The 17,356-nt window shown below is 54.7% G+C and overlaps 1 protein-coding gene across 4 annotated transcripts in view; it reads right to left on the reverse strand.

Moving 5' to 3' along the window:
* RAB11FIP4 (RAB11 family interacting protein 4) overlaps positions 1–17,356 on the reverse strand; it is a 113,183-nt gene that overhangs the window by 13,845 nt on the left and 81,982 nt on the right. For 3 of the 4 annotated variants that reach the window (XM_081805404.1, XM_081805402.1, XM_081805405.1), the window contains 3 exons: positions 2,768–2,988; positions 946–1,191; positions 283–417 (listed from right to left, as the gene is read on the reverse strand). In XM_081805404.1, the coding sequence (XP_081661530.1) occupies positions 283–417; positions 946–1,191; positions 2,768–2,988 (602 nt within the window). The remainder of the gene's footprint in view (positions 1–282; positions 418–945; positions 1,192–2,767; positions 2,989–17,356) is intronic. The other variant, XM_081805401.1, reaches the window with a different exon arrangement.

Consider the following 17,356-nt stretch of genomic DNA (forward strand, 5'->3'; position numbering starts at 1 on the left):
CCAGGCTACTTCTAACTCTGCAAGACTCCAAAGTGCAGTATGGGGCTCTGTCCCACCCCCTGCAGGGAATTCACTAATCAGCTTGGTCCCGAGTAGAAGCACCTTGATTTTCCTGTCGCAGAAAAATGCAAGCTCCCCAGGATCAATCCTACTCTGACAGTGCTCTCACACTTGCCAAGACAGAGTGGGGCCACCTCGCCTGCGGCTTCCCCCGCTGGGTCCCCCCACCCCACCCCACCTAGCCCTGGCCTCCCATCCCTCTGCTGGGTCCTGGGGCCCCACCTGTTGGCCTTCAGGTTTTTCAGTCGGGCTTCCAAGTCATTCAGCAGGTTGATTTTCTTGCAACACTGAGAGCAGTAAACATCCAGCAATTCACTGTTATAGGTGTGCCGCATTTTCCTAGGAGTTTGCCCCGCACTGATTCAGGAGAGAGAAAGAAATCACCTCCTGCTCTCCGATCTGCTGCCTCACCTCATCCTGCTGAGCTTACTTTACTGGATTCCGCAATACTGGGGACCCTTGTGTTCTGTGCATTTAGGGGCAGAGGAAGTAGAAATACAGCAACACATCTCCCCTCCCTCAATACTCTCAGAGAAGCCAATGAACGGTACCCATTTCATAGATACGGCAACTGAGAGCTAAGCAATGACTAGGTGTGTGGGTCACCTAGGACCTTTCAACACCAAGGTTCTACTAGGAAGCAAAACAACAAAGACCCCTGAGTCTGCAGCCTCCCAGGTGGGTTCATTCTGTTTCTTCCCTGAGATAGGAAGAGGGAGGAGGAATTCTAGACCCCCACCTGAGTGCAGAGGCAGCACCCCCAAACCCTGGGAGCAGAACCCATGTAGCTTAGGACTCTGCCCTCTGAACCCCCCTGGGACGAGGTTGGGTTGGTCCGGCCACTTCTCCTTATACCCCAAATGCCATTCCAGACCCCGGGGCCACCTGGAAGACACTGAAGATCCCAGGTCCGAGTAGACATTGGTCCTGGTCTCGTCGTCGGGGCAGGGGCTGCTGGGGGCACAGTCCACGTCGTCCCCCTCCCCATAGTCTTCAAACTGCTCCTCGTTGCTGATGAGCGAGGTGGTGGAGTGCGTGGAGAGGTCTGACGTGGTCATGGACGGAGTGTGGCCCAAGGACCTGGGCGTCAGAGAAGGTTGGCCGTTAACACAGCTCCGTCTGCAGCCCGTGCTGGGGAAACAGACCAGGCTTCCTGGAGGTCAGTCTGCGCCCCAGAGAGCAGAGGCCTGATCGAGTTTGTGCCTTCTGACCTGGTAAGTACACTTCGGCGACCTCATCCTAAGGGAACACATCTCACCACAGAAACGGTTTCTGCACAAGAGATGTCCAAGCCACTGCTTCCCTAGAGCACCAAAACACTGCTTACCGCCTAACAGCTTCCCTACCTTAAGTCACAATAAATTATAATTACTCATATAGCATATAAAATCATACATCCTACGTTGCTAATATTAGCACATTAAATGATTAAGTTACAGTTGCAAAATTATAATATGGATTAGGAAATTAAATTATCAAATTATGGATTATCTAATTGTTGAAAGGTTTGTAAACGATACTAGCAATAATATGGAAAGATCAGTAGGAATTAAAAGTTACATGTAAAAACTTAAGGCGGAGAAAGTAAAAGGTGTCTACAGAATAAGGAAAAGCAGGGCATGAAACTATTTCCATGGTCGCAGGGCTGGGGTCTGGGTGGTGGGATGAGGAGTAGCTCGGTTATTCCCCTCCATTCTCCCTTTCCTACCTTTTGCAAGTTCTGTTTAATTGGCTTGGACTCTAATAAGAAATGAGATTTTAAAATAAATAACCGTGAACTACCAGGTGAGGTGCTCCTCCCGGTTTACAGAGGGGACTTCTCGTCCAAAGAAGCCTCGCTGCAAAGAACGTGGGTCAGAGACCCTAGGCCTCTCTGGGGTGACCCACCGTGTGGCCTGTGAGGGGCGTCAGGGGCTGGCTGAGCCCTGACCGCAACCTGAGAAGGAAGCACAACTGGTCATCTGCCAAACAGACCTTCCCTTGAGTTGTTGTGAGGTCGTGTCTGCGTATCGTCTCTCATGAGGGATAGTTCTCTGACCTCCTAGGCCTCCACGCTCCACACTGGGCAACCCGACTCAGTGACGAGAAGCAGGGAACCGGTTAAGGCGGTAATTCTCCAACCGTGCCCTTGAGCCATCCTGGTCTCTATCTGAGAACCTCCACCCTGTTTTTTGTTTTTTTGAAACTCATTTCTCTGCCCTCAAGTTCCTTAGCGCCTTGGGTGGAATTCATCATACTCCTCAGCTCTTTCTCCTAGACATTTTACTAAAACTGCCCCCACCGCCCCACCCCGCTGGCTGCCTCCAGGTGATTGGTCCCAAAAAACAAGGTGAATGACCAAGTGGCAAATGGTTAGCCAAAAGGTCACCAGGTCTGTGGTCCCTGACCAGTTGTCCTTGGTGGCTGGTCATAGTACCCCTGACGGACTGCTCTCAGGACGCAAAATGGATGAACAACTCCAAAGACCCCCCCCGCCCCCCCGAGAACAGCCTGGCTCCCAGAGCCACTTGAGTCTGAGAAGCCCTGCACTGAGAAAATGTATATGAAATTGCCTTCTTCTTCTTTTTTTTTGAAGGTCAGAAGTGATGAAGAATTGACAATTTCATATGGCTCAGCTGATACTGGCACCCCTTCCCCTCCCCAAATCTCTGGGTTGGCCGTGGCCACCACTTTCTGATATGTGGAGCTCCAGGCAGCTTTAACTCACTTGTCCTCCGGCAGGAACAGGCCCCCAAGCCCTCCATCCTTCTCCTCGGCAACTGACCCCTCCAGACTCTGGGTGCTCTCCATGGGGCTGTCCATGTCTGACTCTGGGGGGCCCTCGGGTGGAGCCAGTGTCATAGCCTCCTCCTCGTCCTCAGGAAAGAAGCCGGGGACCCTGGGGAGGCGCTCGCCATCAGCAAAGGTCGGGCCTGACACCTCGCTGCCCTGGGAAAGACAGAGAGGGACAGAATGAGTGAGGCTGGCTCCCCGGGGCTCAGCACACCTCATCAGACTACAAGGACACCATCAGGGACAGGAACAGCAGACGGTGGGGGACAGGGAGGCCCAGACCCCAGGACCTTGAGAATAGGAATACCTGGCAGGTTATTTGTCTTGGACCTCTCCCAAAGGCTGCTTCGTGAGAGTCCAGTGAGGAGTCAGAACCCCCGGGGACAGCCATCCATGGAGAAGGGGCCGGCTACATTGCTCAGGGCACTTGGACAGCTCATCAGGGTCCCCATCACAGTCTGCACAAGCAGCTTTGTGACAGAGTTAAGGGCACAGCTGTAATGAATGGCTCCCAAGAACAGCGACCCCGACCTAGCAGATGGACGCAGCATGGAATCTGTCCCCCATGATTCCGGGCATGTCAACTGACCTCTGTGAACCACAGTTCTCTCCGCGGTAAATTGAGAATGACAATGGGATCTTATATAGGATCACTATGTCACTCGGGAGGACCTCAATGAATAAATTCTGGCCACAAGACGTGGCTCTAGCCTGGGAGGGGCAGTCTGCCATGGCCCACCCCAGCCATGCTGGGGAGCGAGAACACTGGGTCCTTCGATTCTGAGCTTGGGGTTGGTCCCCAGTGCCCAGCACACGGCCCAGCACAAGGTCAGCAGCGCGAGACAAATACTTGCTGGAACCTTTTGCTAAAATCATCTTGCATGTCAAGAGCTCTGGCTTTATTCGGAGCGTACCCAGTCTGAGAGGCAGCTCTCTACAAACCATTTCTTGGGGCTGCCACCTCCAAGGACGCCCTGCTTCCACCTGCTCCCCTCTGAGACATCAAGCTACTCCCAAGGTTCTTGGGCGGGCAGAACCCTCTGTGAGAGGCACTCCCTGCAGCCCCAGGACTGCAAGACGGGTAATAGAACAAAGGCTGGGCAGGGCCTCTAGGCACCTCAGACAAGAACAGGATCAGGCACAGGCAAGGAAGGTGGTCAAAAACAGGCTTGGTTGGGCCCAGCGAGAAGGGCGCAGTCTCCCGCTGCTGGTGGGGGGCAGGCAGCCCTCCTGGCGGTCTCTCCCCACCAAGACTTCCTGGCCTAAGTATAGATGGCAAATAATGAGCTTGGCTCCTGCCTGTGCCCTGACTCGGGCTGAGCATCGCATGGACTAATAAAGTCGGCATCAGGCAGCCAGGGCCCCCTGACTGGGGAGGCCGAGGGGCTGTTTAATTAAAACCACCCCTAGTGTTCACACAGTCCTTTCCACCTTGATGTCACTCGTCCAATCCCACATGGCTCCCAGCCTCATCGGATCTTGGACCCTAAGTAAGGTCCCCTCATCGGCAAGCCCGAAGCTGCATCCCAGGAGAAACCGACATTTACTGAGCAGTCACCAAGGTCTGGAGACAGAACAAGAGAGTTAACACAGAATCTTCGGTGGGCTTATGACAACTCTTCAGAACAGGGCTTCTTAGCCCCAGTTCACGAACGAGGGTATTCAGGAACTCAGAGAGTAGCCTGCCAGAGCTCCAGAAGTCTTCCAGCCAGCAGGCAGACGGCCACCTACCTCTGGCCACCACCAGCTTGGTTCCATTTATCAGGGCTGCGACCCACACTTCATGCGTTTTTCCGTCTCATGGTGACAAGGAGAAGAGTGCCCATCCGAGGAGCACATTAATAAGTGTGGAGCCCGGGCACTCCAGCCCATGCTGCCCACCGCCCGCCGTGGCAGGGAGCACCTGCGTCAGTGCGCGGCCCCGGGAAGAGAAGCCAGGCAGCGGGGAGATGGCCCACGGAGGGGAGGCGCCTGGGCTCTGTCCCTTTACCTGTGAGCTTTCTGCCTTCTCAGCCACGAGGGCGGGGGGAGGTTAGCGCTTGCGAGGAAGGCCTGCCTTGGGGCTTCCAGGAGTCCTTGGCCACTTCTGGTCTTCAGAGCCCCATAAGTTGGGTCTCCTTTCTCCCCTCGTGGTGGGGAGGGACTTGCCTGGGGCCCCATGGGAGTTGGTGGCAGGGGAGGACTGGACTGTGAGCCACCAGCGCCTACACTCTCCTCAAAGCACGGTCAGCAGGGGTCCCGGGGAGGCCGCTGCCCACCACGCTCCCAGGGGGCAGGCAGGGCACCAAGTAGAGACCAGCAGCCATGCTCCTCGGGTGTCCGGCCTGGCCTGCGGGTGGCTAATCCATGTTTGTCACAGTGGACACGGAGATGTAGAGGCCCCGTTTTTGCCGGGCACTCTGCCCAGAGACCCCCAACTCACCATATGCGGGTGGGGACCACAGCCCCTCTCACCAGATGTCCCGGAGCAACATACCCACTCCCAACAGCTGGGCCAAGAGAAAAGAGTGGCCTGTCTCGGCCATAGCTGGGGCAGTAGCAGGGTCAGATGCCCCCACGGGGGTCACTCTCTCCCAACAAGACCACCACTTCCTCAGGCATAATTTTATCCCCTGACTGAGCAGAATCCACATCTGCCTGGCCCTTCACAGTTGACAGAGCACGCGGTGTGCATACATAGCCCCATCCGGCTCTGACAACAGCCCCAGGAGAGCCCCAGGACGAGTACAGGGCAGGGATAAAGGATTCAGAGTCTTCGTCTGACACATGGGGAAGATGAGGCTCAGAGTAGGCGGGGTCTGCCCTGGAACTTCCCTGCTACAGAAGCCAGGCTCTTGACATGCCAAGTCAGGGCCCCTCAGAGCCCCCTCGCCACACACATACATACACACACACACATACATACACACACGCGCACACGCACACTGTCAACATACCAGCTTTTTCTCTTAAAATCAGCTGCCTCCCCACATTAACACGTTTTCATTTGACCCACTGTTGTTTGCCCAAGGCAAGTTAAAATTTTTAGGACTTCAAAACCATTTCTAGCAGTTTTCCTCTAAATTCAAACAATATAAAGACAGCTATAAGAAAAGTAACCAGATACCCTGGTTGGTCCAGACGGACAGTAGTGGTTTGGCATTTGTCCTGGACAAAAGTGGCTCTGTCACCCCTGCTCCTCCCTCGGGAATGTCCTGACCCTGCTCCCATTCCTCTGGGCCGTCTGGGGAAGGGCTTGGTGTAGCCCCGGGCCTGGGAGGGGTGCTGCTGGAAGGGGGCACAGCCTGCTCTGATCCCAAACACCTCAGGAAGGGAGGCAAAGCACGGGCAGTTGCTGGAAGGTGCTAGAAGGCCACTGCTCATTGGCTTGGAGACTAGGAAGTATGCCTTCCTCAAGAGGCTAGGCCTGGGGAATTATCAGAAACCTGAGACCGGCGGCCTGCGGCTGGGAAAACAGGCCCTATCCAGTTGCTCTGGCAGGGCAGGTCTGCATCCCCAGTGTCCCCCTCCACCTCCCCACCCTGTCTCCAGCTGGGACTGGATGCAGCTGGCCCTGGCGAGAAGTGGGAACCCAGAGGCGCACAGGCTGCCTGTGGAAGCCCCTCTCCAGTGAGAGCAGCATTTGCCGGCCAGTGGGCCCCAAAGTCACCCCTTCCTCTGTAGGAAGTTGGCACAGGCTGAATTCAACAGCTGGTAAAAAAAAATTCCCATGGTGGGACAGGGCATCCCAGCCTCAGAGGGGCCAACAACGCCCTGCTGTCCACACTCCCGGGGGCAGGGGCGGGGGCGGCAGGGCCCAGACACCAGGACTTCATCTGGTTCTCCCCACCCCCCACTTGGCCCTAGTGGGACGCCACCTCCAAGTCACACACACCACTACTCCATTTTCATGGCAGCTAGGGCACGGACTCCAAGGGACCCCACTCCTACATTCCCCGCGAGAAGGCAGGCCCTCCGGGGGGTCACCATGGGGACGTCTGCGTCCGAACCCCCAGCATCAGCACCGCAAGGGGCACATGGCAGGTGAGCGGCAAGTGCCTGTGACAGCAAACTGTGCCGCAGAATGGGGGGCTGGGAAGAGCCCAACTGCGGCAACCCCGAGGCCCAGGTGCCCGGCTGGCATGCTCACTGGCCGCTGTGCAACCCCGGAGGAGGTGTTCAGTCTCTGAACCTCAGCTACAAACAGAGCTGGAAACACCCAGCTGGCAAGACTGCTGTAGAGAACCTACGTAGAACAGTGCCTCATACCTCACGGATGCTGGGAACACGGCAGAGAGGAGAGGGGGGCAGAGCAGTGTTGGGAGCAAGCTCTGGAGGTGGACCCACTGGGTTCAAACCCCAGCTCCACCCCTCAGCTCTGCAACCTTAGGTTTACTGAACTTTTCCGTGCCTCAGTTTCCCCATCCACAGAAGGGAGTTAACGGTCATCAGGAAACGAGTTAGTACACGTGCTAAGCACACACAGAAAAGGACCAATAAATCTGAGCTATTATGATCTTCAGGGTGTTGAGAGAAGACAACCAGGGGTGTCTCCAGGCCTAATGGCCTCTATCCAACTCCCTCCCACCCCACCCCCTGGGACCCTATCCCGTTGACCCCCAGTGACACACCAGGTGGAGGTCGGCTGGGTTCAAGCTTCCGGAAGCCTGAAGTTTGCAAGTTACAGAGGTGCGGGTGCCTCCTTTCTCCCCACCAGGGCTGTCTTCTACATATGCTCTTGGAAGGGATCTCTAAACGTTAATTACACACTTTAGTAAGTGTTAGGATGAGACGCTGCCTGGGCAAGGGGGTCCAGGAGGCTTGGAGGCTCCGGCTCACCCACCCCCAGCCCTGGCAGCGGCTTCGCTTCCCAGGCGGTAACTCAGAGCCAAAGAACAGCCCAGTGAGGACAGGACTGGGTAAAAATAGCCCGACTGGGCACATCCCAGCTCCCCCTCGCAGTCAGGCACCCGCGGGCACATGTGGAACCCCACTGCAGGGAAGGTAGTGAGGGGGGAGCGGGGAGGTGGTGGACACAAACCAAGCCTGGTGCAGGGGAGAAGCCAGGATGCTGTCTGGGTGACACTGAGCAGGTTTCGGGGGGAGGGGGGCTGGGGATGAAATCCCTCGTCACAATCCCAGCCAGGCCCCTGCCCAGGAAGTGTGACAGGCGTGCGCGCAGTCTCCCTGGGTCTCCCCCTTGGTAGCAGACTAAGGAGCTAACTTGTGGATGTCAACGCCCCCAGGTCCAGAGAGCGGGGATCGGCTCACCTGGGCTGGGATCCCCTTCCCGCCCCTGCGGCTCAGCCACCCAGCCACGCACGGCAGCGGCAGAGATTAGTAAGCAATCCGGGCTGTGCCCGCCGCCTGTTTGTGGCTGCCAACCCCTGCCCCGAAGCCAGGCCTTGCTCTGCAGGCGGGAGGTCCATGCTCATCAGTGGCTGATAAGGTTCTGGCTCAACAAAGGGTGGCTCAGATGCCGGTCAAGGGGCGAGGGTGGGAATAAAGGGGGAGGTAAGTTTCCGAAGCCCTGACTTCGGAACAGAAGTAACCTTGGCTCAGATACAAGGCCCCCGGCTCTTCCCCAACAAGGTCAAGGGCAAACTGAGGAGCACCAGGTCACCAAGCCATTAGAGTTCATTTTTCGCCTGTCTTGGCCAGCCTTGTGGACTGACTGCAAACGGTCAGATGAAAGCCCAAGCGTCCCACGCTGGTGGGGGAAGCCAGTGTCAAGAAGACAGGACAGACTGCCATGTTCCCGTCCCCAGGGGCCAGATCAGAGAGTGGCCAGGAACCACCCCTCTGTTGTGTACTTCCTTCCCTGGCCCCTGGACGGAAGTCCTAAGTCACCCAGTTTTACAGATGGGAGAACTGAGGCTCTCAGGCAGACGGGGTTTGGTCCCAGATCTGGCCCCCACTGGCTGTGGAACCTCAGGCTGGTACTGAAGAGAAGAGAAAGAGAAAGTAAGGCTGGAGTTTCTCAAGAGCTCCCAGGCCATTTGCATAGAGCAAAGGCACTCGGATAAGGAGGCCCTGCACACGCCCCCATGGTGGGAGGGGTGTGGAAGCCCATAGGTCCTTCTTTTCCCTGCGCTTAAGCACAACTCTTGCCTGGTCTCTCTCCCCAGTCTCACACTTCCCCTCCCTCAACAGACGCAGCTGCTCAAGGAAGTGTCACAGGCGTGCAGGAGAAAGAGAGGGCAGGATGCAGATCCCAGAAAAACTCAGAAATGAGGGTATCCGACAGCCCCCTGGCAGCTAACCTAAGACCAGGGGTAAGCAAATTATAGGGTGGCGGAGCAGGGGTACTGAATCGTAAGGGATCTAATATTTCCCCAAGAAGGGGCTGACAGGGAGAGTCTACAGCAGCCCTGGCAGCGTCCACCCAGGCACTGGCCAGAGGGGTCTGGTCTGGCCTGCCTGCCCCGCATGGCCGGCCTGCCCCAAAGGCTGTGGGGTCCGACGTAGCTGGCACCAGGGCCAGAGATCATCCAGTGGCCACTCGGGCCTTCTAACCAGCTCCCCTGTGTCCAAGTTCACCCACCACGCTTGTGATCACAGCCAGCTTCCAGGAGCCTGCGGCCGCCGGGAAGAAGCAGACTGGCCAAGCTCACTGCCAAGCTCACTGCCCGAGCACACTTCTCACCGTCCGTCAGTCAGCTGGTGCTCTGGCTCTGCGTGTCCCTCCAGAGACAATCTGTGGGCATGGGTGGCACCCAGGTCCCCAAGGGGTGAGGGAAGGGCCAACAAGATTTGGTTTTCAAGGCTGTTAGGCTGTGGGCCAGACCCGGGACCCCACTGGAAACACCTGTCACAGTGGGGTCACGCGCTCCACTGGGAGACCCTCCAAGCCCCCTTTCCCCATCGCGCCGCTTCCACTCCAAGAACGTGTTGAAGCATTTCAAAAGTCAGCAGTTAAAAATTAAAAATGTATTACTGAAAACGGAGAAAAAAAAAAGGAATAAAAAATGCTTATACAGAAAAGACCAAAGATCATAACTCAACCACAGTAACAATGCAGTAAATGAAAATGGAATAAACCACACTGTTAATAAACAAACACCGTCTGACTAGATAAAAACAACTACTACGTGCCATTTACAAGCGACAGTGTAAACATTAGGACACAGGCCAAAAATAAAAGTAAAAAGATGACGGGGCACCCTGCTGGCTCAGTGGGTAGAGCATGTGACTCTTGATCTCAGGGTCAGGAGTTCAAGCCCCACGTTGGGCGCAGAGCTTACTTTCAAATAAACAAATGAACAAAGGTGAAGATTTTAGTTCATCTCTCTTGGTAACTGATGGGGCAGGCAAACAAAATAATTAGAAGGGAGACAGAAGGCATGAACCACGCAAACGAGACCTGACGCAAATCACATGCTGTCCCCAACTGTAGAGTAAAACCGTTGGATCAAAGGTTGATGAGGAACCGGATGCTGGCACAGTACCAAAGAACCACCCAACAGCCTCCAAACACCCTCTAGCCCCCAATATCTCGACCATGGAGAAAATAGCTATTGTCACTTTAATACAGTGATCAAACCTAGCATCCCTAATCGGGAACAGACACTGGCCTCCTGACTGGGCACAAGATGAAGGACACAGCCTCCCCTACTCAATTCTAATTACTTCATTCTAATGAAGCCTTAACATCTAACTCCTACTAGGGGTGCTCGGGTGGCTCAGTCGGTTAAGCGTCTGCCTTCGGCTCAGGGTTCTGGGATGGAACCCCACATCCTCGGGCTCCCTTAGTGGGGAGTCTGCTTCTGCCTCTACCCCTCCCCTCTGCTCCTACTTGCTCTCTGGTTCTCTCGCTCTCAAATAAATCAATAAAATCTTTAAAATGTGCGTTTCTAACAAGTTCTTGGGTGATGCTGATGGTCCCAGGACCACACTGTGAGAACCGCTGTTTTAGACTAATCAAGAGACAGAAAAGTTAAACGTTAATCTTGATTAGATCCCAGCTCAAACAAATAAGCAAACCACCACCGAGCTAGCAAGACCTATTGGGGTCAAAATGGAAGCTAGAGTATGGACTAGATATTGGGTGATATTAGGGGATTATGCTTGCTAATTATGCTGGCTAATAGTTATGAAGAAGAAATACCCTTAGTTTTAACGTCTTGTCTAACTTTCTTTCAAATGGTTTAGGGAAAGTTACATGGAGAGATAAAGTCAATATGGTCGCAGCACTGGAGGGCAACCGGGGTGTGCAAATCCTTCCTGGGGAGGTCTTCCCTCTTCCCCCATCCCCCCAACCAGCTCCATGATGGTCTGTCCTGGTTGCAGGGGCTGGTTTGGGCTCCACGTGAAACACTGTGGGGGTCCTCTTGTGTGGCTGATGGAGTCCCGGCCACTGGAGGGGCTGGATGGTGGGCTCTGGAACCATGGGGGCTGGGATGGGGTGCTTCAGGCAAAACCTTGGGGAGCGACGCAGGCTTGGTGGCCCCACCCTCAGTGGCTTCCAATAATCGTTTCTTACAGGTCTTATTTTTTTCAGTATGTTAGCAGAAAGATACATACGTAAAACATGAAAGATAGTCACCCCAAACTTGCTGAACTGGTTAAGGAAAAGTGTACAATCTCTGACAAGTTTAGCTCCATTTAAAAAGAATATGCAAAAGTGAAGCCATCCTTAAAGAATGCTACACCCCAGAGACAGAGTCAGCAGAAACAGGGAGCCTGGTGGGCCAACACAACCCCAAGGGTCAAAACCCCACAAGCTGAATGGGGAGCAGTCTAGGTTCTGAATGGTCAGATCAGGCAGAAATGGTGGCTCAGGCTCTAGAAGGTGAACCATGAGTCAGAACACTGGAACCTCTTCCAAAGGTAGCCCTTGGCCAAGAGATACCCCACAGGGCCCATCATCAAGAGTGGGCCTCTGCCTGCAGGCAGAACTGCCTCCCATACCCTCCACTCAGGGCTCTCCCTAGATGCCAGGCTCGGCTCACACTCCTCTTCCTCCTCCCCTTGGAGGATGGGTCCAGAGAACTTTCTGTTATGGGCTGAACTGTGTCCCGTCACCCCCCAAATTCATATGTTGAAGTCCCAATCCCGGTACCTTAGAGTGTGACTGTTTTTGGAGATAGGGTCTTTAAAGAAGCAATTACATTAAAACGAGGGCATCATGGTGGGCCCTAATTCAATCGCCTGGCATCCTTATGAGGAGAAGGAGATTAGGGGACACACACACACACACACACACACACACACACACACACACACCCCATGTGAAGACAGAGGGAGAAGCCAGCCATCTGCAAGCCAAGGAGAGAGGCCTCAGAAGAAACCAACCCTGCTGACACCTCGATCTTCAAGGTTAGCCTCCAGAATTGGGAAAAAATTCATCTCAGTTGTTCAAGGCAGCCGGTCTGTGGTACTTACCCTTTCCTTTCCCCACTCAGAAACCTGTATGGAGACCCTCGGCCCCACCTGGACTTGGCCCCCACCTCCCCACCCTGATAATAAAGGCGAATTCCTTCTCGGTCAATTCAATTCAACCTCCAAAGAGAACTACTGGATCTCTAGAATCTCGTCAAGAGACTGCAGGTTGGTTTGTTTTTGTCTCTCCTCAAAAGAAATGTTGCCTTCTCTGTCGTGATCACTTTGAGATACTGAGATTTCTAAAGAGACTATCTTTTGCTGAAGCTGAAGCTTAGTGGATCTGTAATTATCAGGATGATGTTTCATAAACACTATATATATAAATCTAAGTAAACTATTTTCATTTCTCGTGTTACCTCAATAGTATAGGTATTATATTTTAATTTTAAAGGAAAGTGTACATGGAGTTCAGCCAGAGACATTTAAAACTGCAAAGGCAATTTCTGTTTGCCCAGAACTGTATTTAGTGTAGTTATAATACAAACGTAAAAGTTATTTTACCTAAAAAGTGAATGGTTTACAAGAGGAGAGATCAGCAGTTAGGCCTGGAACCACAGACCCATGCCCATCCACAGCCCTGGAGCCACATTCTGACCCAGGGCAGGCCACCTCTGTGGCCAGGAGCACTCAGTAATTGAACAATATATTACCAGTTTCTCCATGCCAGACAGTATTTCTGGTTACTTGGAATCCAGAGCAGATTTCTTCCCTGCACTGTGGTCAGTTTGGGAAGGAGGGCCCTCGCCACTCCTGGGACACGTGGGCACCTTGCTCGGCTGGGACACCAGCCTTCCTCAGACACGGCCAGGACTGGAGCCCGCCTCCCCGCTTCACGGCTGGCTGTCCAGGGTCAGGCAGATGCTGCAGCTGAATCTGGCTAAGCGACCCATCTCCAAGGAAAAACCACAGGGGAGGTGGCCCCAGGGTGAACTTCTGCTCCCGTGGGGAACAAGCCCTTGACAGGGTGTGGCTGTCCTAACAAAGCCCTGGGTCCCAGATCGGAGTGCCTCAGTGAACCTACCTCCTGAGCAAAAAGGATCCAAAGAGGCCATCTAGCCTAACCGCAGCCCCCAAACAGAGCCAACAATCTTGATTTTCAAGTGAGAACGTGGACCTGAGAGGCAAACTGTTGGGGATTAGGAAAACAGAACTCAAATTGCTTCCACATCTGGAAACCAAGCCCAGCAGCCAGCCCCAAGAATTCCAGGCACGTCAGCTGATGGAGAAGCTGCAGGTCAAGGGAGGTGTTTCCTGTGAGCCGAGGCCCGGCCCCCATGCACCTACCCGAATCCATAAGACCGGTCTACATCAGAGGCCGACTGGGGGAAGGGGACACACGGGAAGACCCACCAAGTGGCCAGCGTCTGTTCTGTGCTCTACCGAGGTGGCCTCATTTTCTTCGCCCAAAATCCCTGCACGTAAGTACCATCTCCTCCTTACAGGTAAGGACCCGATGTCCACGGAGTTGAATCTACCTTCCCCTGAAGTTATGCTGCGATTTTTCTCTACGGCCCTGCTGTCACACAACAAGGTAGAGCCACATAAACCCGAACCAGGAACCCCCGGACATCAATCACCCCGTCTACATTCTCCAAAAAGGATTTCCCAAGTACACGTTGGGACGCGGCAGTTCCCATCCGGCCACGGGATCTGCTGCTCCGAAAACCAAAGCCAGGTGTTGGGCAACTCAAATGTCAAAGGCGAATTAACAGGCTGCAAGTTGAAAGGGGCACACATCAAGGGCTCTCCAGGCTCTTTGAACAGGCAGCTATTTTGGGTTACAAATTATAGCTTTTAAAGATGTGGCTGTTTGAAGTGAGGGCTTAATTACTCACACAGTCAAGAGTTTGTGGGGCTCGCTTTGGGGGCTCCATGTTTCACCCTCATGCTAAGGAGGGCATAGAGAGGAGCTTGGGTTGGGCCGGCAGGGGCCCAGGCCAGCTCCGCCAGGTGGGCCGAGCAGTATTCCTTCACAGGGCACCCTCAAACGAGGCCACGATCTGCTTCAAGGAGAGCACACCTGAACAGAGCTAACCGACCATCTGGAGCTGGGGCAGGTACCTCCCTCACCCACTCTCTGCACGGAACCCCTCAGGTTGGGAAGGCCAAGCAGAGTGCCTCAGTGTTCACCCACAGCCGACGGCCAGAGCTTCCAGGGCAGACAGACTGGGAGCAGGCAGGCCACGGCCCACAGCCCCCCTGCCTCTACTTTTATGACCTCCAGGCATTTCCCATCATCCCAGAGCCCCAGCAGTGCTGCCAGCAGGCTCTGGTCAGGTGCTCCCTTCTGTCCTCCTGCCTCTGCCAGGTCTAGCTCCTGGGGCCAGGTGTCCCCGGGGCTGCTGTCTCACACCCGGGCTCACTAGAGCATCGCTGGCCAGAGCGCAGCTTGCGGGCCATGGGCCAGGGAGGTGGAGCCAGCTCGGGTCCCTTCCCAGGCTGTCCCGAGGCAGAACAGGTGAGAGCTCTGAGTCTGACCACGAGCCATGGCTTGGGGCTCAGAGGGCAGGAGGTGCCCAGGGTGGGTACAAGGCTACGGACTGTCCATTCAGGTCCCTGTCAAAGAGCCCATGAGCTAGCTTTCCAGTGGCCGCAAAACCAGGCCGTCTCAGCCCAGCACACATAGCCCCGTTCAGCTGGTCAGCTGGTCTCAGCCTCAGGACATGATCCCTCCCCTTGTACCCCAAGCTCTTGTCTGACATGATCACCACCCCCACGCTTTGGCTCCTTATGCCTGAAACACAATTTCTCCCCATGCCACAAAGACCTGTCCCTAAACAAGCCCCAGGCAGAAAGTCACTGTATCCGGGGGGGCCAATCCTTCCCCTCCATGCACACCTCCCCCAGCCCAGAACCGAGCAACTAGAGCCCTATAGGCATCTCTAGGCACAAGCCCCATTAGCCCCTTCTCTGCTCCCATGACTCTCTCCCTGGGACACTGGGTGAGGTGGCCTTATCCTCACCTCCCCAGCCCTTACATACCACTTTAAGGAGAGAGGGATTACCCAGAGGGGAAATTTTCCCATCCCAGCCTTGGCACAACTGACCCACTGGTTGCCCCTGTCCCCAGTAAGGAGCTGTGTGGTGGCCTTGCTTCCTGGACGGCCCCAAAGGGGCCACCACGCCAGCTGATACAGGCGCTCTGTAAGCAAAGTTGTGCCCCCCCCAGCCCGGTTTCTCTCGGGGCTGGTGAGTTCATCACAGCCCTTGCCACACACAAAGGACAGAGGGCCACCTTGTGCCAGAGCCCAAATAGCACCTCATCAAGGAGGGGGCTGGGAACCCGGCCACCATGCACAAAACTGAGGGAGGTGGGCTACTGGCTTTCATCAGGATCTCAAGAGGGGGAGAGACAGAGGGACTTTCTGACAATAATGAGGTTGGAAACCACCTCCTGCTCTGAGAGTCTCCCTTCAGCCAGCATCTCTCACTGAGGCCCTGCTTAGGATGGCCCACTATCAGCTGGATGTCCCCACGTGGCTGTCATCCAGTGCCTCACACTCAGCCCACTGCTCTCTGAGCGAGCAGCCCACCGCGTCAACCTCATTCCCCAAAGGTGCAGAGGTCCTGACTGCTCACTCCATTCCCTCCCCGAGGCTAGCCATGCTGCCCGATGCATCCTGCTCACACAGGTCCCTGTGCCTTCACCCCTGCAGTTCCCTGCCCCGAGCTCCCCGTCTGTCTCCCAGAGCCCTAAAGAAACATAAAGTGGTCTTAACCATTTGAGGAGGACCAGGAAAGAATACATCTATTAAGCACCTAGCACGTACCGGGTACTTTTGTGCATCAACCAACATTCAGATGGGAAAACTCAGGCTCAGAGAGGTTAAGTAACCTGCAAAAGGTCACAGAGCCAGCAGGGGTGGGATGTGAACGGGTCTGATTTTAATGCAGCAAAAAGGGTACGGAAAAGACGGACTACTCTCGGTGATGGCAGTGTCCAACACGCAGCGCTGGAACGGCCTCTCGGGGCGGGCCGTGGAGGCCACGGGCACAGGAGGCAGCAAGGCGGGTGGCACCAGGACCACAGCACACTAGACCACGGATGACTGCCAGCAGAGGCTCCTGGGGCCTGTGCCACCCTGGCCACAAGGCAGAGCTCCCTCCCCTTCCCCTCCATGGGGAGCTTCAAAGAGGCTGCATGCAGGGAGATTTTACAGAAAGGGAGAGGAGAGAGATTGGAAGGAGAACTGCTAAAAGAAAACACATGTGAAAATGAAAACTCAGGCAAAGCGGGAGGAGGAGGGAAAAGAAGGAAGGAAAAGATGATGTTCAAGGATTAGAAACTGAGTCAAGAAGCCCCGATAAAGGGCGCCTGGGTGGCTCAGTTGGTTAAGCGACTGCCTTCAACTCAGGTCATGATCCTGGAGTCCCGGGACCGAGTCCCGCATCAGGCTCCCTGCTCGGCAGGGAGTCTGCTTCTCCCTCTGACCCTCCTCCCTCTCGTGTTCTCTGTATCTCATTCTCTCTGTCTCAAATAAATAAATAAAATCTTTAAAAAAAAAAAAAAAGAAGCCCCGATAAATAATACCCCTCTCCCTCTGCTACCTTGGGAAGGCCAGTAACCCGCTCTCTGCCCTCACTTTCCCTCCTAGTCCAGTTGGAACGGGGCAGTGAGACCTTAGATGAGACCCAGCAAGAGAAAGACAGCCTTATGCACAATCATGACAACTGTGGAGCCAGGATCGGCATCTGACAGAGAAAGAACGTGAGGCTCAGAGAGGTTGCTCTACTTGCCCAAGGACACACAGCTCGTGTGCAGTAAAGCGGGAATCGGAGCCCAGGTCGGCCTGGGGGCCAACCTCTTTCCGTTGAACCACATCATAATGAGTGTCCCCTCACATAACCCTCCCACCACTGCAAGGTGGCTCTGCTCCCTTCCTTGAAGAAACTGGGCAGGTTACGTAAGTTCTCTAGAGGTTACCTAGTTTCTGTGTTTAAGTCCAAGATGCCTTTGATTTTAAGATGCACTGTTATTCCAAGTACACCGAGAAGGAAACGGCACTGCCGATTAAATGAAAGCACAGCAGCGAATGTACGACTCATATCAACTTGAGATGTTAAAACGTGGGGGGAAAAAAGAGTGTCTTAGGATCTGTAAAACACGGCATGAGTATAGTGGGGAATGCGGACTCAGGCACAGTTCCTTGGACTGGGTGTG

Source organism: Leptonychotes weddellii, chromosome 15 (assembly GCF_054177405.1).
Source record: "Leptonychotes weddellii isolate Sample4059 chromosome 15, ASM5417740v2, whole genome shotgun sequence".
In the NCBI taxonomy this organism is placed as follows: Eukaryota; Metazoa; Chordata; class Mammalia; order Carnivora; family Phocidae; genus Leptonychotes; species Leptonychotes weddellii.